General features: G+C 34.8%; 1 protein-coding gene across 1 annotated transcript; it reads right to left on the reverse strand.

Annotated features, from left to right (window-relative positions):
• Nucleotides 1-802: 802 nt before the first annotated feature.
• LOC122297319 (enolase 1, chloroplastic) lies at nt 803-4,755 on the reverse strand. Its single transcript, XM_043107351.1, has 7 exons — nt 4,138-4,755; nt 2,907-3,214; nt 2,430-2,584; nt 2,036-2,353; nt 1,599-1,745; nt 1,461-1,511; nt 803-1,168 (listed from the first exon to the last, which is right to left on the reverse strand). The coding sequence occupies exons 1-7, from the start codon at nt 4,554-4,556 to the stop codon at nt 1,103-1,105; spliced, it is 1,464 nt and encodes a 487-aa protein (XP_042963285.1). The 5' UTR covers nt 4,557-4,755; the 3' UTR covers nt 803-1,102.
• Nucleotides 4,756-24,699: the final 19,944 nt, after the last annotated feature.

Genomic DNA, 24,699 nt, shown 5'->3' on the forward strand with positions numbered 1-24,699 from the left:
TCAATGCAGTTCGGCTCTGGGTAAAAACCATATGTTCCGTAGGTACCAGAGTTTTTTTTTTTTAAGCTTTAATTTGAAATTATTTTATTTATTTTATGTTATGTTATTTTATTTGCTTTATGTCATTTTGTTTATTTTAAATTGTTTTACCATGTTATATTGCATTTTGTTTTATGTAGAGTTAAGTGGAATTAAGGGTTACGCTGTGGCAGGAAGATGGTAGCCGCCACAAAGAGATCAGAATGGAGCAGTGCAGTCCGGGTGCACCTATGAGCGCTTCCTAGCGCCCCTGCTTTCACAGGTAAAGATGATCCACTTCAGGCTAGAAGGTGGATTGAAGATTTACAAAGGACGTTTGGATTTTGTGGTTGCACGGAAGCCCAGCAAGTGTTATGTGCGAGTTAATTGTTCCAAGATGATGCAGCTGACTAAGCAGGAACTCTTAGTGATGGAGTTGGGTACATTTGCAGCTGTGTCTTGACAGCACTTCAAGAACGAGTTTGGCGACTGGTTCTTTCCTGTTTCTGTGAGGCAACAAAAGGCACAAGGATTTAATAACTTAGTCCAAGGTGATAGCCCGGAAATTTATGGAGCCCTGGCGATTTGTGACTCATATGGTTCATTTCCCAACTCTTCTAATGCTATCTTGGTTGTTTTAAGTATGTATGAGCTAAACAAATTCATCTTCCTCAGTAGTCCTATCGAAAATCACTAGAATTTGATTTGGTTAGAAAAAGGAAAAGAATAAGGCTTAGAGGTCTTCGGCATGAGGCATAAGGCAAACTTCGATTCTTTCTAAGAATTATGAAATAGATGCTTCACAGCACAACTTTTGTTATTCACTCACAGACAACAGTAGTTTCAGTCCAAAATGAGACACATGGAAGAATTTATCAGCTAATGCTTTTAGATCACATCTAAGCTGATTGACACAAGCAAAAATTCATCTAAACTTTCCTACGTTTATTTTAGCAGCAGCTCAGATAACTTAATCCATTACAACAACTTTAATCCTGTAGATTAATTCCAGAAAGGAAGGTTGAGAGATTGCTCTTTCAAGATTGTAAAAGGAAAATTTTGACAAACAGCTATTTTCTCGTCACTAAGGTGATCTGAAAGCTTCACCGGCATAACGTACGCTTCCAAGCTCCTCTTCAATGCGGAGAAGCTGCAACCAAAAACCAAATCCCAGAAACAATATATCGTGATGAGTAACAATCATGATATTTGGTCGATAAGCGAAAAACAAGCACAAGGACACTCTGGGAACATCAACGTCAATTCCAAAGATCCATGGGCCTCTTTTTGTAATCCATCAGGACTTGTGAGAAACATCAGAAAGTATTACTCCATTTGTAATACTTATGAAATTGGGTTGAATTAGACCATACAATCAGACCAAGCTTTCCAAATGTTATATGAAATACCAACACAGAAGATAACTAAAAGTTACAATTTACCTGATTATACTTGGCCAACCGCTCACTTCGGCAAGGAGCTCCAGTTTTGATCTGTATGATTGAAGATGCAATGGTCAACTTCAAAGCAATAACATAGATATGAGAGATAGTAATGTTGAATAATCCAGCAATTAAAACCTGTCCGCTAGCCAAGCCAACAGAAAGATCAGCAATAAAGTTATCCTCGGTTTCACCACTACGGTGGCTGACCATGACACCCCAGCCTGCGGCTTTAGAGTCAAGTGCTGCTCGAACAGATTCAGTCACCGTACCAATCTGGTTAACCTGATATTGAATGGACAAAACATGAGCTAAATGCAGCATAAACATAACCTTTGTCCTCACAATGATGAGTCCATGTAAATTTAGCAATCACAAAAGATGAAGTTTGAACGAATTACAAAGGGAAACTGTAGAAAATGAGGGAAAGAATGACAGCTAGCCGAAAGCAGAAAGGAGTTTAATGGAAAAAGAAAATGAAAAATATAAAATTTATAGTTCCATTATAAGTGAATCAGCCAACTAAGAGGAGGAGGAGGAGGAAGGGGAGGAGGTAGGGAATTATAGATGCTTGCCTTTAGAAGTAAACCATTGCAAGCCTTTTTCTGAATGGCTTCAACTATTCTCTTTGGATTTGTAACCAACAAATCATCTCCTACAATTTGAATGTCAACAGAAGACTGTAGTGAAGCCCATGAGCTCCAGTCATCTTGATCAAAGGGATCTTCAATTGATACTATTGGAAATTCTTTCACAAAATCCCTGTAGAGTTCACAAAGGCCCTGTGCTGAGTGCACATGAGCACCATCATTGGGTTGTTTCTTGAAGTCTAGATCATATTTCCCATCTTTGGTGAAAAATTCTGATGCGGCAACATCCATTCCAATTTTAATCTGTATTGCCAGGCCAAAGCCACATGAGCAAAATTTACGTTTCAAACAAAATATAAGAAAAATCACTACCTCCTACCTTGCCAGTGTAACCAGCCTTTTCAATAGCATCCATTAGCAATAGCAGTCCCTCTCTGTTATCCTGAACATTGGGGGCAAATCCGCCTTCATCTCCCACATTGCAAGCATCTTGTCCATACTTGGCCTTTATAATTCCCTTCAATATATGATAAACTGCTTTCTCAAAAAGATAGACCAGTTAGTTTTCTCATCATAAATGATGGACATTTGGTTTAATTATACAACAAGCTAAGAACAAACTACGTGTTCATAATGACAACATAAGTATTTAATTAGCAAGGATCCAAGCCCTGCATAAAAACTCAAAATCAATTGCAGTATGCATGTTAAAATCATGCTCCATATTGAATCACATCTAACATCAGAATTCCAAACAAAATATAAGGCATTTGTATGACTGTTAAAAAAGAGCCAACAACGAATTTACCAACTCAAGAAAAGGCAACCGTGTCAAGAAGAGAATTAATTCGTTTACCTTCACTGCCCATGCGGAGTGCCTCTGCAAATGAGGTCGCACCTACTGGTAATATCATAAATTCTTGCATGGCTAGACTATTTCCAGCATGGCTCCCTCCATTTATCACATTAAAAGCTGGAACTGGCATAACAAGCTCCTTTGTTTCTGACAGTTCTTGGATGTGCTTGTATAAGGGCAACCCCTTTGCTCCTGCACCTGCTCTGCACACGCTTAGGGATACTCCCAATATTGCATTGGCACCTAATTTTGACTTGTTTGGAGTACCATCGATCTCGAGCATAATAGCATCCACCTCAGCTTGGTTCCTTGTTAAACAGAAGGAAAAAATGTCAGAGCTATAACCTACAAACAGAAGAATTAACTTTCCATCGCTAACAAGTATATCCAAACATACATCAAAATCTACGAGAATCAATAAGAAATGACAATAAAGTTGGCAAAGCTAGGTGTCAACAGGCTGAGAGATGAGGACACCATACAAATTAGCTCATTTCAGTCGTAGCCTGATTGAATGACAGTCCAGTTAGAGTGACTTAATTCGTAACCACATGCTATTGAATTGAACTACAAGAATTTTACATAGATTTTATGAGTGTTTACTTCAAGTTAGTTCTTTTCTTTACATTTTTTATTTGCTTAACAAGCAATGCTTCAATTCAAATGTTCCATACCTTACAGTAGAATAATCTTCGACTTGTATGCCATGATTCCTAAAAACCACACGCTCATGTATATAGTTTCCTTATAATACATGCAACAATCAATTTCATTTATGGTGCCCAATCGGTATGAGACTCAACCGGGATCCCTACTACAATTTGAAGGCAGCTGCTCAATATTCAGCACTGTCACTGCAGTGGCTATATGGTTAGTACAACCTCCACTGCGATGGCTATAACATTATTATGTAAGAAAAATATCTCATAGTTTGAACGGAATATCCAAAAATATATTCAAAATAATTATTCAGCTTGCATTATAAAACTTGTAATAAAATAAAGATCTTTGTCATGATTTATGAGCCTTCATTTCACTTCATAATTCCACCTTCACTGAACTCCGAAACAAATTCCAAGCTTCAAGGAAAAGTAATTCTTATTTAACCTACATTGAATCTTTTTCCAGTTAAAAGAAAAACACTTTCTCAGCGAACTCTTTTCCACACAAACAAACACTAAGCGATTAAAAATGTGAGTAATATATCAATGACAGAGAAAAAAACATGTACCGGACATCGACGCCAACGAGCTTGGGACCGAGGATTTGGTTGATGTTGTTGACAGCATTTTGGACACCTTTGCCTCCGTAAACGCTCTTATCCCCGTCTCGGAGCTCCAGGGCCTCGTAAATCCCCGTGGAGGCTCCACTAGGGACAGCCGATCGGTAGAGAGCATCGGTGATCAGATCGACCTCAACAGTCGGATTGCCCCGGCTATCAATGATTTGCCGCGCCTTGACCGACCTCACCGCATGCTCTCTCGTGGCCTTAACGACGGACGGCGCAACCGCAACGGAACATTGAACAGTGAGGGGGCGGAGTCCGTTAGGCTTGAAGGGAGTGGAATTTTGAGGCTTTGTTAAGGGCTTTGAGGGGAGGAAGGGCTTTTGGAGGAGTTTGGTGGTGGTGGCCTGGGAAGCTAAAGCCATTTGTCTCTGTGTATTGTTGATTAAATGAAAGCCCAACTGTCCAGGAGTCTTCGAGAGGGGACAGGCAGCGTTTGGAGAGAAAGAAAGTTGATGGGTTTTTATCGGGAAAAGAGTGGGAAAGTCCGCCGAGGGGCGATGAAAGCCAGAAAGTGCGTTCCGTTCGACAGTTGTGTGCTGATGCCTGGGGTTGTTGGAAAGACAGAAGTAGACGTTGAGAATTAGGCCACGAGGGGGTAGAGGCGTAATTACGAACTGTTAGGTGAGTGTGTGTTAAGTGTTTGTATGTTGTCCACTTCCTCGTTCAACGCAGACGTTGAGTATTTGCACTCTATTTTCTTGAGAATTTCTAATTTTCTTTTCCCTTTTGCATACATGTTAGATACAGTCAGTACAGTTGGAATAATTTTTAAAATTATTATATTTTTAAATCGATAACAATTAAATCATGAAACTTAATTTAAATTTTAAAAATTTATCTTCCACCCACCATCCTCTATCTTTCCCTTCCTCTCACTTCGGCGCATCTTACTTGCTATACTTTTTCTTTTTTTCTTCATCTTCTTCTTCTTCCGTACATTTCTTTTTTTTTTTTCTTTTTTTTTTCTTCTTCTTCTTCTTCTTCAATCTCTTCGAGCTTGGTCATGGATCTTTACGACTCAAGACCGCAATCTCTGTCATGAATCTATAAGTTAAAGACACATAATTGCAATCCTTGGTTTTCGAGTTTTACAACCTACAACCACAATCGTATGTATGTGGAGTTTATGAGCCAAGGGCATGGCCGTGCAACTGTGGGGTTTATAAGCCACACATATTTGCATACATATGCACAAATTGGAGGTTTCTAGTTAATTCTGAACTAATCTCTTTATATATTTTCAATTTTGTATGATTTTGTGTGAAAAAAATTGTTGTTGAATGAGGTGGCCACACGATAGTAGCATCAACTCGCCTACTGAAAAGATAGATACAGACAGTTAGAGATATGAGCTGGAAAGGGTGCGAGAGTCGATTTAGCCACCTCGCCGAAGTGGGGATAGGGAGCGGGAGGGGCAACCACCTGTCCATATAAGGCAGGGCAGCAGCCCTAATATTTTGAATTATGTCCTCTCTCTTTTTTTTTTTTTGGGCATTTAAATCCTCTTGTTAGATTTTCTCACAACAACAAATCTCACAAATCAACCAATTAGAATTTGGTTGAGGGATAAGTATATCATGTAAGAATCAAAAGGTTATTTAAAAGATTAGAAAATGTTTTTAAAATATTAAAACAGAAATCAAATTGGATGAATACATGGTATTAAATTATTAATGATATTTGGCATTCGCACCATAACATAAGTTGGATGAATATATTTAAAAATTTGAATATTCAAAGATTAGAACGTTGAAAATGAAAACTTTAGAGAATTTCTAATTAATATATAAATAGACTTTGTACTTGTCAAAAACTTGATAGCCTGATGGCATATGATTTAATTTTTCATATAGAAAAATTGGATTTAAAACCCTCCACCCTCTTGTATGAAAAAAGAAAACAGACTTTATACTTAACCCTTTATTATTTTATGTCATGCTTTGATCTAAAATTTGCCTAAAAACTTACTCAATTGAGCGAAGGTAGACCCACGTTTATTGCCGCCTAATTTTATATTCAACATAATCAGGAGCGAAGCCAAGTGCCTCTTTGAGTTTGAGTTTGAAAACTTAGAATGTACTTCTAACAGCCTAAAAGCTCTTGGTATGTTTGGTAAATTTATTAAAAGTGTTTTAGACACCTTAAAAAACCTTAAAGTCCATTTTTTTAAAAACATCAAAATGAAGATTTTGTTGAAAAAACCAATACTACATTTAGGAGTGGTAATTCATGTTTGTGGGTAGTATTTGTATTGTGTTAAGTCAAAGACATTCGATTATACGAGTGAATCCGAACATGACTCGTTAAACTAAATAGATCAAGCTTTCAATCCTAACACAACTCATTTACGTAAGGGATAACATTACACAACCCATTTTAGTCCATTTAATAATTAATTAGAAATAAATTAACACGACATGACATATTTTGTTTTGTATAAATTGGCTTAACTAACCCTTATAATCCATTTGCCATTACCTGTGAAAAGAGTGACATGTTATCTGCAGGAAATCAAATACTATATTACTGCTTTTAGAAAAATTGATACTCTTAAGGTGACTAAATATTCAAATCCTATTTTGTATAATTACTCTAATAATAGAAAATACCATTATGGTAATGTGTTTGGCTATCTAGTAGAGTTATTGTTGCCCAGATGACTAACACAAGAGGGGGGGTGAATTGAGTTATATTAAAAAAATTAACAATTATAAATCAAAAATATAATATAAAATATAAGCAAAATATGAAATAACAATAAATATAAAGAGTAAGGGTAAGAGAGAAGCAAACTCAGTATGTTAACGAGGTTCGGCCCCACTGCCTACGTCCTCGCCTCAAGCTACCCCTTGAAGATTCCCAAATTCACTATTCAACCTCCTTCAGGTGGAGATAAAAACCTATTACACCTTTGAACAACACCGCTACAAAGGATCCGTGTAGAACACCCTCTACACTTGCAATCACCTTACACGTGGTGATTCAACTATTCCCTGTGTAGAATACTTTCTACACACACAAGGGTTATACACACCCTTTTTCTGATACAAGAGCTGATAGTGGGTAGGTTATCAGAAAACACTCCTCAATGAGTGAAATAAGAATAATACAACGCAAACTATATCTCTCAAAATGAATAAGGATTAAGACTCAATACTTAGAGAAGAGAGAATGAAAGTTTTGAATGAATGTTGTATGCTCTTAGTGTAGTGAATGTGAAGCTCTCAAATGATCTATTTATAGGCATATGAGACTTCATAATCAAATTTAAAAAGATTCACATGTCAAAGACAACATCATTCACTTTTTCAAAAAATTCAAATAAAAGGTTCTTCTTTTTCAATTGTCAAAGACAACATCATTCACTTTTTCAAAAAAATCAAACCTAATTTTTTACTTTTGGCATATGACAAAATGAGCACACTTTTCCTTTTCAAAAAATTCAAACCTAATCTTTTACTTTTTGCATATGACAAAATGAGCACACTTTACTTTTCAAATTTTTCAAACAAAATCATCTACCTTTTGTATAAGTCTAAAAAAGCATCAATTACTTTTGAAAATATTCAAATAAAACATGCACATGTGAAATATGACAATCAATCATCTTTAATATTTTTAAAGTTCAACCCTTTAATCAAGGCATGCACATGCAAAAGATGACAATCAATCATCTTTCAAAATTTTCAAATTTAATTTTCAAAAATATTCATGCACATGTGGAAAATATATTTTAATGCTTTATGATAAAATATTAATTTTGAGCATTAATCCTAATTTTGAATTTTAAGAGATTTACAACGTTACTCTATAACTTTAATGTGAACTTATTTCCTTCTTGCTCATGCTTGGTTCTTTGATGTGCTTGATTCCATTGTGTGAACAACTTGAGTTTGAAACTCTTTTATTTTTTGAATTCATTTGTTATCATCAAAATCCATGTGTAGATTTATAATCACATAAACTTGAAACCTTGAGTTCAACAATCTCCCCCTTTTTGATGATGACAAATACTTGATAGAACTTGAAACCTGTATTAATACTTAAGCTCCCCCTGAAAATATGCGTTAGTTTTTCAAGCAAAAGTATAAATATAATTCTAAGCATATATAACAAGTTTAGCAATTTAAACAATGTTAATGTTCTAGTCTAAAACTTCTCCCCCTTTTGGCATCATTAAAAAAGATCCACAACAAGTAAATAGACTGAAGAAAATGGTACGTTAGTAGACACTATAGATAGTTGAAAAATGGAGCCGTCCGTGACCCGACAAGTGCTGCAAAGCCTCGAGGCCTAACTCTATGAATTTAATACGGCTGGAGATTTAAAAAATCGTCTGATGTTGTTGACAAACGGGATTGAAGGCTCCAAGTTTCTATAAAAAAATGATCATTTTCATCTATCGGATGCCAAAAAAAATAATCGCTTCTTGACCTGAGTTCTGTTTTTCCACAACGATAGAATGGCTGAGCAATTCTCTTCCACTAATGTTCCAGACTTGAATCAGGAACCCTTGACGCATCAATCATCAATCTTCTCTCCTGAGGCCGTTAATACCATGATAGGAGCAGTGAACCGTTTTCCTAGTAAGGCTGATTCTGAGATTATTACAGAATCAAGAATGCTCAGTAGTCAATATGCTGCCTCTGTTAAGATCATGTCTCGGAGGTTAATGGCGAGGGTGAATGAGATTGATCATCTTAACATGCAAATATTTGAGTTACGACAGAAACTTGCTAATAAGGATAGTGAGAATAAAAGACTAAAGCAAGAAAACCAAGAGTTGAAAAAATTTACAGATTGGTATGCTCATGATCTGCAACCACGAATAGAGGAGCTGGAACGAGAAAGGGTTCAGATACAAGGTCAACATCGGCAGATAACAGCAGAGGTTCATCGTTTACTAGAAAAATAGGGACAATCTACTGTTAATCTCGCTGGCTTAGTAAGAAAACTTTTGACAATGTGTGTCTAGCATATCTTGTATTTCTTTTGACTAAATAAGATTTGAAGAGAAAATAGTTTGTCTTATTCTTTATGCTATCTCTATAAAATCAGTCCTGAAGTTCATCCAATCCGCATCAAGTTTTCATCTCATCTCTATAACTCATCTGCATTCCTTCAGCATTCTCGTTTTAAGCCTTCTATTCTTTTCTCAATGGCTCATTCTTCTAACATTTCTCTAGATCCATCCATGAGGCATTCTGCATCTCAACCTCCTGTCCTTTCTGCAGCTGCCATTGGTGCCATGTTGCAGCAAGAAAATAATAATCTGACTAATAAGTCAGATTCTGATGCTATTTATGACTTGGTGAGTCTTGGGACTCGCTACTCTTCCTCTATTGTTGCTTTTTCTCAGCGGCTACAAGCCAAAAATTATGAAGTTGAAAAGCTCAAAGAACGAATTGTTGAAGAGTCTCATACAAGGGAAGGAATCATTCGGCAGAAGAGTAAACAGTTGAAATCTTTATTAGATTCTTCATTCTGCTTGCCGGTTCTCATGGATAAGAATGACATGATATTGTATGAAGAGAATGAGCGTCTCAAACATGAGGCTAAGAATCTCAAGTTTATGTAAAAGTATTTAAAAAATCTATCTCTATTTTTATTGACTATGGTCTATCTTTTAAGAGATATTCATAGCATGCATCATACATATTTCTCTTCTGATCATACATAATCTATCTTCTGGTAAAGGTTTTGTGAAAATATCTGCCAACTGATCGTGTGTGTTTGTGAACTCTAATATTATATCGCCTTTCTGCACATGATCTCGAAGAAAATGATACCTTATTTCAATATGCTTAGTTCTAGAATGTTGTATTGGGTTCTTTGAAAGATTTATAGCACTTGTATTATCACATTTGATTGGAATGTGATTATACTTGAGTTTAAAATCTTCAAGTTATTGCTTCATGTAGAGAACTTGAGCACAACAACTACCCGCAGCAACATATTCTGCCTCAGCAGTAGATAGTGCAACAGAATTTTATTTTTTACTAAATCAGGAAATTAATGCATGGCCTAAGAAATGGCATGCTCCACTAGTGCTTTTTCGATCTATTTTACAGCCAGCATAATCTGCATCTGTGTAGCTGATTAGATCGAAAGATGTATGCTTAGGGTACCATAATCCTAAGTTAATTGTACCACTAAGATATCTAAGAATGCACTTAACTGCAATTAAATGTGATTCTGTTGGAGATGATTGAAAGCGTGCATATAAGCACACACTAAACATAATATCTGGTCTACTAGCTGTTAAATATAATAAGCTACCAATCATACCTCGATATATTTTCGAGTCAACTGGTTTACCGGATTCGTCTTTATCAAGTTTAGTTGATGGGCTCATTGGTGTTCCAATTTCCTTAGCATTTTCCATCCCAAACTTATTCAGTAATTCCTTAATATATTTTGATTGATTGATGAATGTCCCACTTTTTGCTTGCTTAATTTGCAATCCGAGAAAGAATGTAAGTTCTCCCATCATGCTCATCTCAAATTCTTCCTGCATAGTCTTAGCAAAAACTTGACTCATATTTTCATTAGTAGTACCGAAAATTATATCATCAACATAAATCTGAATCAAAATAATATCATCATTTTCATATTTAATGAAAAGAGTTGTATCGATTTTTTCTCTTGAAAAACCTTTTTCAATCAAGAAACCACTGAGTCTCTCGTACCAAGCTCTAGGAGCTTGTTTAAGTCCATATAGTGCTTTTGTGAGTTTGAAAACATGATTTGGGGAAATATGATTTTCAAAACCTGGAGGTTGCTCAACATATACCTCTTCATTTATAAAACCATTTAAGAAAGCACTTTTAACATCCATTTGAAAAAGTTTGAAATCTTTATAACAAGCATATGCAAGTAGCATTCGAATAGCTTCTAATCTTGCGACTGGTGCATATGTCTCATCATAATCGATTCCTTCTTCTTGATTAAAACCTTGGGCTACAAGTCGAGCCTTATTTCTAGTTATGACTCCGGACTCATCTTTCTTATTTCTAAAAACCCATTTTGTTCCAATAATAGTATATTTTTGGGTCTAGGAACAAGTGTCCAAACATCATTTCTTTCAAATTGATTCAACTCTTCTTGCATAGCTAGAATCCAAGATTCATCAAGAAGTGCGTCATCAATATTTTTGGGTTCAATTTGAGATAGAAAAGCAGTATGATTGCAAATATTTCTAAGAGATGATCGAGTACTTACACCTTGTGAAGGTTCTCCCAAAATTTGTTCCACTGGATGATCTTTCACAAATTTCCACTGTTTAGTTGCATCTTGTATTAAATTTTGATGATTTTTCTTGATGGCTCCGTGTTGAACTTCCTCTATTGTTTTCTCTTTGTTGAGATTGAGACTTTCCGTGTTATTTATACATCCTGTTTCTTAATCAATAGATTTCTTGGAGAGTGGAGAATTAGATTCATCAAATACTACATGCATAGATTCTTGTACAGTCAAAGTCTTTTTATTGAATACTCTATAAGCTTTACTATTAGTAGAATACCCGAGAAAGATACCTTCATCAGATTTTGCATCAAACTTGCCTAAATTATCCCTGTCATTCAAAATAAAACATTTGCATCCAAATACATGAAAGTAACCAATGTTGGGCTTTTTCTCATTCCAAAGCTCATAGGGGGTTTTATCTAATTTAGACCTTAGCATAACTCTATTTATAACATAACATGCAGTACTTACCGCTTCGGCCCAAAAATAACTAGGCAAGTTGTTCTCATTGAGCATTGTTCTTGCCATCTCTTGAAGAGATCTATTTTTCCTCTCTACTACCCCATTTTGTTGAGGAGTTCGAGGAGCAGAAAAATTATGCACAAAACCATTTTCATCACAAAAAGTTTCAATATTTTTATTAACAAACTCTTTACCCCTATCACTTCGGATACTTGAAATAGTATAACTATTTTCATTTTGAATTCTCTTGCATAACTTGGTAAAGGCATTATGTGCCTCATCTTTATGAGCAAGAAAGATGACCCAAGTATATTTAGAGAAATCATCAACAATAACAAATGCATAATATTTTCCTCCTAGACTTGCAACTCTATTTGGTCCAAAAAGATCCATGTGTATCAGTTGCAATGGTCTAGTAGTGGAAATATGTTTCTTAGTTTTAAAAGAAGTTTTTGTTTGTTTACCAAATTGACATGCATCACAAATTTTGTCTTTAAGAAAATTTGTTTTTGGTAAACCTCTCACAAGATCATTTTTTGAAAGTTTGGAAATAAGTTCCATGTTGGCATGACCTAATCTTCTATGCCATAACCAACTAGTTTCATTTTGAACTGAAAAGCAAATAGTATCTTGTGAGGTAATTTCTTCAAAATCGATTGTATAAACATTATTGTTTCTAAAAGCAATAAAACAAATATTACAATCATGATCATTCAAAATAATGCATTTATCTATTTTGAAAGTAACTGTAAATCCTTTATCACATAATTGACTTATGCTCAAAAGATTATGTTTTAAACCTTCAACAAGTAGAACATCTTTAATTATGAGAGAAGATTCATTACCAATTTTACCTATTCCCACGATCTTCCCTTTCGAGTTGTCTCTAAATGTCACGTGTCATTCTTCTTTAGATCTAAGATCAAAGAACTTAGTCTTGTCTCCCGTCATGTGTCTTGAACATCCACTATCTAAAAACCATTTGTTTTTGCTTGTGGAAGACTTCATGCATACCTATAAAAACAATTAAAATGATTTTTCTTGGTATCCAAGTTCTTTGGGTCTTTTATTTATTAGTATTAGAAGAAACAAGATTTTTAGGTACCCATATGGTCCTAATAGTCATTGTATGATTTCTTCTAATAGGACAAGTATGATAATTATGACCATTTCTATTACAAAAATTGCAAATAGCATGTGACATATATGAAAAACTTGAATGATTATAATAATATCCTTTTTTGACAAAATTATTTTTATAAAAAGAATTTTGAATATTAGTCTTTGATGTAGAATGATTATCAAAAAAATTTTTATAAGGTTTGTATTTTTGTTTTGGCATATATCCCAAACCTGCCTTGTCAAAAACACATCTTTGACTACCAAGAAGTTTTTCAAAATTTCTTTTTCCATTCATAAAGTTTTCAACAATATTTTCTAAATCGGTTTTCTTCTTATTCAATTCAAGATTTTTATCTTTCAAAATGATATTTTCTTTTCTTAAAATTTCAATTTCGTTTGTCAAAGAAGAATTTTTCTTTTTCAAAGCAGTATACTTGATACCCAATTTTTCAAATTCCTCATATACCTCTTCTAAAATATTTTGCAATTCTTCATATGAAGGATCTTCAATATTATCAAAATTTGTTACCTCAATGTCATCTTTAGCCATAAGACAAAGATTTGCTGATTTTTCATTGCTTACTTCACTATCTGAGCTACTTGAATCATCATTCCATGTAGCTTTCATTGCTTTCTTGCCCTTGTTTCGATCTTTCTTTAGCAGAGGACAATCTGGCTTGATATGAACAGGTTTATTGCATTTATAACAAATTAAAGTATCATTTTTACCTGAATCTTTCTTGGAAAACTTTTTGAAGGATTTTCTCGGAGGAGTTCTATTTTTCTTCAAGAACCTCTGAATTCTTCTTGTTATCATTGCAACTTCTTCATCTTTATCGTCATTTTCCTCATCTTCATCACTTTCACTTTTATGAGGAACAGCTTTAAGTGCTAAGCTCTTCTTTGACTTTCCTTCTTCTTCTCCTCTTTTCAATGTGTACTCATGGGTGATAAGTGACCCGATGAGTTCATTGACTTCGAGCTTCTTAAGGTCTCTAGCTTCAAGAATCGCTTTAATTTTTGATTCCCAACGTTTTGGTAAAGAGTTGAGAATTTTTCTTACTATCTCTACCTTGGAATAAACTTTGCCAAGAGCTGTCAAGCTGTTTATGATGTTAGTAAAACGAGTGTGCATACTAGAAATAGATTCATCATCATTCATCTTAAACATTTCATATTCATGAGTAAGAATATAAATTTTTGATTCCTTGACTTGCGAAGTTCCTTCATAAGTTACTTCCAAGTTATCCCAAATTTCCTTTGCCGTAACGCAATTCATTATTCTATTAAACTCATTTCCATTAAGAGCATTGTATAATAAATTCATAGCAGTTAAATTTAAAGTATAAAGTCTATCGTCTTCACGATCAAACTCTTCTTCTTCCTTTTTGACCTTTACTCCATCAACCACTTTTGTTGGAATATAAGGTCCATTTACAATACATTTCCAGATTTCTCTACCTTGAGCTTGAAGAAATATTCTCATTCTAACTTTCCAGAATGAGTAATTATCTCCACAAAAGAGTGGAGACCGACTGCTAGATTGACCTTCACCAAACGAAGCTGAAATGTTAGCCATAAGATCTTAACTCAAAAGATAGTTAGTCTTATAATAGAGCTCTTAGCTCTGATATCAATTGTTGCCCAGATGACTAACACAAGAGGGGGGGTGAATTGAGTTGTATTAAAAAAATTAACAATTATAAATCAAATATATAATATAAAATATAAACAAAATATGAAATAACAATAAATATAAAGAGTAAGGGTAAGAGAGAAGCAAACTCAGTATGTTAACGAGGTTCGGCCCCACTGCCTACGTCCTCGCCTCAAGCTACCCCTTGAAGATTCCCAAATTCACTATTCAACCTCCTTCAGGTGGAGATAGAAACCTATTACACCTTTGAACAACACCGCTACAAAGGATCCGTGTAGAACACCCTCTACACTTGCAATCACCTTACATGTGGTGATTCAACTATTCTCCGTGTAGAATACTTTCTACACACACAAGGGTTATACATACCTTTTTCTTATACAAGAGCTGATAGTGGGTAGATTATCATAAAACACTCCTCAATGAGTGAAATAAGAATAATACAGCGCAAACTATATCTCTCAAAATGAACAAGGATTAAGGCTCAATACTTAGAGAAGAGAGAATGAAAGCTTTGAATGAATGTTGTATGCTCTTGGTGTAGTGAATGTGAAGCTCTCAAATGATCTATTTATAGGCATATGAGACTTCATATTCAAATTTAAAAAGATTCACATGTCAAAGACAACATCATTCACTTTTTCAAAAAATTCAAATAAAATGTTCTTCTTTTTCAATTGTCAAAGACAACATCATTCACTTTTTCAAAAAAATCAAACCTAATCTTTTACTTTTGGCATATGACAAAATGAGCACACTTTTCCTTTTTCAAAAAATTCAAACCTAATCTTTTACTTTTTGCATATGACAAAATGAGCACACTTTACTTTTCAAAATTTTCAAACAAAATCATTTACCTTTTGTATAAGTCTAAAAAAGTATCAATTACTTTTGAAAATATTCAAATAAAACATGCACATGTGAAAGATGACAATCAATCATCTTTAATATTTTCAAAGTTCAACCCTTTAATCAAGGCATGCACATGCAAAAGATGACAATCAATCATCTTTCAAAATTTTCAAATTTAATTTTCAAAAATATTCATGCACATGTGGAAAATGTATTTTAATGCTTTATGATAAAATATTAATTTTAAGCATTAATCCTAATTTCAAATTTTAAGAGATTTACAACATTACTCTATAACTTTAATGTGAACTTATTTCCTTCTTGCTCATGCTTGGTTCTTTGATGTGCTTGATTTCATTGTGTGAACAACTTGAGCTTGAAACTCTTTTATTCTTTGAATTCATTTGTTATCATCAAAATCCATGTGTAGATTTATAATCACATAAAACTTGAAACCTTGAGTTCAACAGTTATTTTTCGAAAAAGTATGAGGCAAATCTCTTACTGTTTCATATGCAATAGAGACCAACTTTGTGACATGCTTTAAGGCCACAATGTATTGTATCTGATTGAGGAAATTTATCTTAAAACTTGAAATTATCGACTTATAATCAAGCCGCTAAGAATGTATGGCGAGAATTTCTTAGTGTATTTTTTCTTCAAATGATGAATATTTAAAGAAATTTTAAATACCTAAGTGCTAATGAGAAAGTACAAAAACAAATATGTCTATATCAATACTAAGTTAATTATTATACTTTAAAGAACATATTGAAAAGATGGAGAAAGTGCTAAGGAGAAAGTACATAAACAAATATCTCTATATCAATACTAAGTTAATTATTATACTTTAAAGAACATATTGAAATGATGGATTATATGCTTATACCCATGATATGAATATGCTAAAGAGATACGTGATATGCTTAGTATTTTGTTACTGGATATTGAAATATATTTATTATAATTGTTTCTTTTTTCTTATCTTTTAACTTTATGTGTATATTGAATGGTGTAGCTAAATAATAATAAGATAATGTCTAAAATAGACATGATTTGAAACCCAAGGCATTACTGTATTAGCCTTAATTGTCTCAATTAAAGATCGTGCTAAATTAAGTTACTAATATTGTGGTACATGAAAAGAAATTTATTGGTTATATAATAGAAGATCATCGTGACTCGCATTTGTAGTTGATTTGACATTAATATTACTGAACTTATGTAATGTATTTTGATCTAGAAATTTTTTTTCTGGAAATGAACATGCACAATATGGTTAATTTCCTATAATTAACCCATGAATAGAAAATATTATTTTATGGGCGTATGGACCAATTGGGAGAATGTAAGAGTTTTGTTAAAACTCTAAGTCCAACATACCCATATCCTAATAGGTTTAGACTAGTTTAAATATTATTACAAGAATACCTCTAGATTTAGTCATAGTGAGACACGAATGTCTCTATATTCCATGATGACCAGAAATCTATAAATAATATTGTGGGATAAAAAGTTCTCACCTATAACATAATTGAATCTCTAGCCATTGGGAGACACTCGAAAGTAAAGTTACTGGGGTTATCATTCTCTCATATTCGGGTCATTTTCTTTATGAGACGGAGGGAGGTACGCAATTCTCTCTCTCTCTCTCTCTCTCTCTCTCTCTCTCTAAAGCAAGCTTTACTTCATTAAACTAAAAAGATAATATATGAGGAAGGGGTGGGGTTCCTCAACAAACGTCCTAAAGCAATAAATAACAATGCATAGTAGTGAAAAAAAGGAAAAAAATGGGTTTATTTGAAATCAATTTCTTGGTCCATACTCATATCCTACAAGAGCACGTTGTCTTATAAGAAGACGGAAATAAGGTGTTTGCATAAAAGCGAACAATGGAACCACCGTTGGTGGCGGTGGATCCTCCACTAAAAGCGGTGATGGCAAGTGCACTGTCACTTATTGTCTTGAGATGAGTTTTGGAGAGGTCCACAATCCCTCTTGCAAGATCACAAGTTAGAAAAATAGGTAACATAGGGTAGCAGCTGAACATTGAGTCGAGTCGCCAGAAAAGGGCTAACACAGGCAGTGGCGGCACATGCAAGCCACGCGCCACCTAAGGAGATGAACGGATGGGCTGATCCAAAGGATTAGAGGCCTCTCAAGTCAATGAGACATGTGTGGCCTTAAAAGCCACCCCAGGAAGCAGCTGCGTGTGGAAAACGCGCACAGAAGGGATCGCGCGTGAAATGAACGCGCTGAACAAAATCACGATTTTTCTTTTGTGACCATGAAGATCAGTGATTGGAGATGCTGAAGAGGCAGAGCATGTAGGACGGAGGATGTCAAAAAGCAGCAAATTGGTCGGTGTAATAACCTGCTCATTTTTTCTTCTATAATTACGAACCTCATTCTACGTGTCGTAACTCGATGGTGTGTTTTAAAAGATATCAAGCGGATTTTGAAGCAAGCCCATTATTTTAAAAGCTTACGAATATTTTAAATATTCTGAAAATATTTATATGTAATATTTTCAGTGTTATTAGACTAAACTTGTTTTTAAATAACACAATTATAATATTTTTGAAGAGCTCCAAAAATATTACAATTGCAAAAAATTATTTAAATTAAAATATTTTAGTCATTTGAAAATATTACAAGATTTAAATTTATGTTGAAAACTCAAAATTAATTTAAATGGTTTTATTCTTTTTAAACAACTAACGAGACTTCATCATTTTAATTAATGATGAATGAATATTATTTTATAAACTTTAGTTTATAAAATAATATTCTATCTTAATTCTACTCAGTGTTTTAATTTAAATAAAACATTTATGTATTTTCAAATCAGTATTTAAACTCATTGTTAGATCGTTTTGTAGATCCTGAAGCGAAAGACCTAGATTAAATATACAAGCCTCTCTCTCTCTCTCTCTCTCTCTCTCTCTCTCTCTCTCTCTCTCTCTCTCTCTCTCTCTCTCTCTCTCTCTCTCAACCCGACGTGCACTCTCCCTTCTTCCTCACCCGTGTGGCTTATCTCCTTCAGCCGGTGCCACCACAGCTCTGCCCAGTCTCATCGCCAGTCACTAGCCAGCCCCTTCCTTTCGGCAACCTCCCTCACCTTGGTTTCTCTTCCTCATGTGCTCTCTCTCTCTTCCTATGTTAGCTTAGCCTAATGGGTTTCAAAATCCATTCTCCTCCTTTGCACCACCGTATGCGGCAACTCAAGCTGCCACACCACTTCACCGGTGACCAACCCCCACCGAACCCACCTCCTCTCTCCCTCCCCGTGGCACACACGTGCACAACCCAAAAATGGGTTTATTGCACAGGCTCTCACCACCGACGACCCTAGCACCGCCGTACTCCACCTCCCCTGCCACCAAGCACCACCATCGTGATTCCTAGCCACCAACGAACTACCAACACCTCCTCACCTCCCCCACGAGCCCCTCTCTCTCTCTCTCTCTCTCTCTCTCTCTCTCTCTCTCTCTCTACTCAAAATGGGTCTCTCATGGACCTAAGCTTTGGGCAGCATTGCCGTGGGCCACCATCTAGCCACCACCTGCCACCAAGAACTTCCACCAGCCTCCCTCTTCATTCCCCTAGCTCCTTATGAAATTCCATAGTCCCCACCTCTCTCACGCACCCTCACTCTCTCTCGGGTGCACTGTTCACGGCAAGATGCCGCTGTACTCCCCACCCAGACCACCATGAGGCCCCATTGAGCCTTTCCAAGACCACGCCTAGCTATCTCTAAGCCTAAACCGCCACTTTATGTGGTGGACAGCCACTGTAAGTGGTTAACCGCCATCATACATGGTGTTAACCGCCACGTACGACTCATCCGATGCCTTAATCATGACGGGCAGCGAGTGACGCACGGGTTATGTCGTCGATGGTATAATCCTCTATCTCTCATTATTTATATTAATGTTAGTTGGTTGGTTGGATTGTAGACTGTGTCCTTAGTAATTGTGGAGTTCGCTGTATAGTTGTGACGTGAAGTGTGGCTGTGTAACTAAGTGTTGGGCATAACTGTGTAGTGTTGTGGACTGTGTTATGAAGTATGGGTGTGAGGTGTATGCTGTAGTTGTGATGCGGCATGGTGTGTGAAGGGAGTACACATGGAGCGTACTTCATGTAGTGCAGTGAAGTGTGGCTGTGTAGTTGTGAAGTGAAGTGTGGCTGTGTAACGAAGTGTTGAGCATAACTGTGTAGTGTTGTAAACTATGCTATGAAGTATGGGTGTGAGGTGTATGCCATAGTTGTGATGCGGCATGGTGTGTGAAGGGGGTACACGTGGAACATATTTTATGTAGTGCAGCGACGCACCATGTGACGTACGCCATAGTGACGTGTGGCGTAGAGTGAAGAGAATACACGTGGCGTGTGCTCTGTGTTGTGTAGCGATGCACCATATGGCATGTCGCAAATAAAAAGATGGTTGCATAGTTGAGGAGCATAGAGTGTAGTGTATAGCATCGGGAACTATGTACGAGTGTCCCAAAATAGCTGTGACGTGGCCTGTAGTCCGAGGTGACGGGTGTCACCTTGTGATTAACTTATGGCTGAGATTATGTGTGAAGTGGTGGAAAAGTGTAAGAGTAGCGCAGCAGAAGCCTGATGGGTGTCGTGCCGTGACTCGGGATTAGTTTCGAGCTATGCTATGTGACAGAGGTACATTTGTTGATGCAGTCCTCTTGTTAAGTGTCGAGATGAACTTGTACAGGGCTGGAAGTAAGAATAATCCTATCGACCGGGTTTGAGTAAGTTGGTATCGGAGTATGGAGCTTGATTATATAAGCGAGAGTTCATTGAACTATAAGTTGATCTTAGGTGAAAAATGGATATTGTACATGTGTCTCTGGCGAGACATGTATGCTAGACAGGTTTACCATATGTAATGGGTAATATATCTTGAGTATAGTTACACGGTGTTTTAGCCTCAAAGTTGTCTTTAAGCCGTGTGGCGTGTATGGCTGGGAATGAGGATTGAGTATGGGTTAGGATGTATGAAGATAGGTATGATGTCTAGAATTAGGATGCGTGACTTAGTCAGTCTGAGTCATGCGTCGACATGTTGATAGAAGAATAAGACGAATGTCTTAGTGTCTTAACCCTAAGGTGAATTACGGAGGTTCACTTTAAGGAATAGTATTTTGAAGGTTTTAGCATAATAAATGGCACGTAAGAACCTAGGGATGGACGGAGAGTATTCCAAGTGAAGCATAGTTCTATTTCTAATATAGTTGCTTATGCATTAGATAGAGAATGATGTAACGTTACGTATATGCATGTGGGTTGCCATATGACACCCACACGAATGGACTGCATGGAGTGAGTATGGCATGAAGTCCATGTAAGTATTGCATTCATACTCTTCTAGAGTTTTCTAAAATAAATGAAAATGAAAACGAGACTCTTTTCTTTACAAAACAAGTTTTACGAACTGACACAAAACACTGTTTTAAGAAAGAATGCTAAGCATAAGGTTTTAAGTATACGTATGTAACGACCCTCATTGACAACCCCTTTTCACGCACCCAAAGTACGTAAGTGTATGTATGTGGATAGATGCTATACGTGATGCGTATTGTATGTATGTTCACAAGACGAAACAAGAGGCCTTGGCCCTACACTTTAAAAGACGCGAAGAAAGTATTTTAAAATGCCTCTATGAACTGATGTTTCAAATGATGCCATGAAAGATGTTTAAGCCCATGCTTTTTAAATGACTTTTTATGAATGAACTGAAAGAAAAGACTGTAAGAACTATAAGAATTGAAAGAAATGAATGAAAGAACTATAAAGGACTTAATAGACTAAAAAGGAACGAAATGATTGAAATGAATGAATGGACTGAATGCTTTAATATATGAAAATATGTAACGGTCACATGAATGAAAATGAAAAGGTACTGAAGGACTGGACTGGGCAGATTGCAATGCCAGGTAAGTAGTACTAGTAGTGCACCCAGTGCTGCACTCTGACGGAATGGATTTCCAACCCATGGCCACGGGTGAAATCAGGTCCAAAAGACCGCTAATCTCAGCACACTGGGTGCAACAGTGTGCAACAGCCAATGAAAGCGATAAGAAAGAATGTATGCATGTTAAGAAAGAATACATGTATGTATGAAAAGATGTATACATGAAAAGACTCTTTAAGAAATGAAGGCAGCGACGGTGGAGAACTGTTTTACAAGAAGAAAACATTTTTAAAGAAAAACACTACCTCGCAATGTTTTAAAATGAATTGAATAAACGTTTTAAAATGAATCAAATGTCTATGTATGATATGTATAGAGTGATGAATGCATGACTAAAAACCTATGTTGTTATATTTTAACTGTATGAAGTAATGGTTACGAGTCATTGGCTCATTTTAGTTTTAATGTGTGCCCTCCTAAGGACAAAATAAGCATGACGGGTAAGGATGGGCACATCCCAAGGGGAAAAACACTAAAGCCTAGGCACAATATTTTGTACGAGAAATTTTAATTATGAAATATAATATTTGTTGCTGTAACTTTTTAATTAAGAAAATAAGTTTTATTTATAAACATGAAATCTTTTGTGTCCTGGCATGAAAGGAAAGAAAATTTTAAAAGAAACCGTAATTTTTGTCTATTTTCTTAAAATCATTTTGTAAAGGACCTACCACAAGGACAGACGTTACAATCGTCCCTACAAAGAGAAAACTAAAGAAAAAATTAGGAAAAATAAACCAACGGAAAATCATAGAAATAGAAAAGCCACTGGGGCTGGCTAGGGGAGGAGGTGGTTGGAGCCTAAGCTCCGAACCCCCTCTCTCCAGCGAAGGGGCGACAATGCGACAATCTTGAGAACTGGTTGGAGATGCGTTTGTTAGAGAGAAAAGAGAGAAAATGAACCTGGACTTTTTGGGAGGTACGCATTCTAAATGTTATTATTTATTATCTGGAATCATAAAAAATCAAAGATTCCAATGGTATTATTTTATGTTAAGATATTTAAGAGTACGCTCTCTCTAGCCACCATCTGAAGTAGGAAAACTAATGGAATGTCATCAGATAGTGTACCTTAATTGGTTCATCCGCAGGTGCAATATTCATAAATGCATTGGTGGACTGAGTGGAGAGTGGTTGTTGTGCCTCCATTGTAATTGTTGCCTCAGCCTTCTTCGAAACCTGCAGGAGCCCGCGACCCACCTTTACAAAAACTGGGATATGCAATAATTGCACAGGGACTGAGAAAAGAAATTGAAAAAATATACCTAAATTCCTTTTTTCAAGCTGTGCATTTAAAGATGAGATGAGATTATTTTAAATAAAAAATAAAATTTAAATAAATATTATTATTTTAAGATTTAAAAAAGTTGATTTATTTATTATATTTTATGTAAAAATTTAAGAAATTTGTAATGATAAAATGAGAGATGATGAGATGAGATGAGATGAAACGCTTTTTGAATCCAAACGGGCTACATTTTCCATGCAATAATAATGCACTCTATGTACAATACTGTATGCAAATTATCTGTCTCATCTGGCGCATCTCACATTTGTACGTAGATGGTAGAACACCCACAATATTTTGGGGTGAAAAATGATATTTACAGTCATGAAATATGTAAATATTGTATAATCATTTTAAAAAAAAATAAATATGATATTCACATAAAAAATTAATTTTTTAATAATGACCCTATTCTTTTTTAAAAGAATTGCATGACTTTTACGCATTTCACAATTGTATGTAGCATTACTCATGTCCTACCAACTACCCTTACCAATTTCGCAAAATGATTTATTAAAAAATAATGCTATTATACTTCTAATTTATGTTACTCATTTTGTTTTCTTAACATGATGTGGTGTTACGTGTCTTATTAAAAAAATTAAAAATATAAATATATATAAACGACCAAGAGAACCCAAGATTTGATCTCTTTTTTTTTTTTTTTGGTTTTATTTTGTTTTAAATATATTTTTAATTTTTTTTAATAAACTCTGTGACACAATAATTGATATAAATTAGGAAGCATAATATTAATAGCATTTTCCTTTATCAAAACCTCATGCTCGGTAGGTCTCACTAGGCCTGCGCAGAAATATAAAGGGCCCGGCCCGCCCACATGACCCGATCCTGACCGTTTAGGTAAAGTTGGGTTGATCTTAAAATCTGATTGAACATCATCGACTCGATAAAATGACGGGAAAGCACTCTCCATAGATCTTTTAATTTTGAGCATGCCTTTTTATTTATTTAAAATAATAATGATCTTAAATTTAATTTTTACATTACCTTTTTATTTAAAAATAATTCTTATCTTTTTGCAAAATAAATTATTGATTAAAATTTTATACCACCCTTTTCACTATAATCGACTTAATTTTTATTAAAAAATTATCAATTTAGAGAAAATTTGATCCGATTTAATTTTACAAGATGTACTTTAAACTTTTAAAATCAATTATAATAATTATTTTCAATAAAATTTCATAAATAATCTACGCATTTGAAAAAATTTTGACTCTTGCCTCTTCAAAGGATAATATAATTTTTTTTAATAAACAATCAAAAATTAGATTTTGTTATTTACAATTTTCACATTATATATTAAACTAATAATAACAAAAGAGAATTATATTTTTATAAGGAGAGTACGAGAGATAATTATTATATGGAGATATTTTTAAAACTAGTAATAATATAATATCTTTTTTTATATTTTTGATGTTTTCTTATTGAGTTAATTTATTTATTTTTTAATTAAGTTTTTTTTTTCTTTTTAATTAATTTTACTTAGAATTCTTTTAGGCTTTCTTCCGCTAGGGGCCTTAGGCAATTGCCTTTGCCTAAGTCACCTAATGGAAGAGCCGGTCCTGAAAATAATTTAAAGTCAAAGTACTCGTTTGAATACACATTTCAAATAAAATGAGATGTGATATTTTAAATAGTAATAAAATTTTTAAGTTAAGTAGAGATGAAATAATTTATAAAAAAATATGTGTTTAGATAATGAAATATGATGAGATAAGATAGTTTTTAATTTTTGAATTTTGAAAAGGGTGTAAGGACCATTGTTTTATAAATAGCTAAATTATACACTATTCATGACAGTTTTGCACTGTTCATATCAATTTTATACTGTTTCACGTACTGTTTACTGTTAGTTTTCAC

This window comes from Carya illinoinensis, chromosome 15, assembly GCF_018687715.1.
Source record: "Carya illinoinensis cultivar Pawnee chromosome 15, C.illinoinensisPawnee_v1, whole genome shotgun sequence".
NCBI lineage: Eukaryota > Viridiplantae > Streptophyta > Magnoliopsida > Fagales > Juglandaceae > Carya > Carya illinoinensis.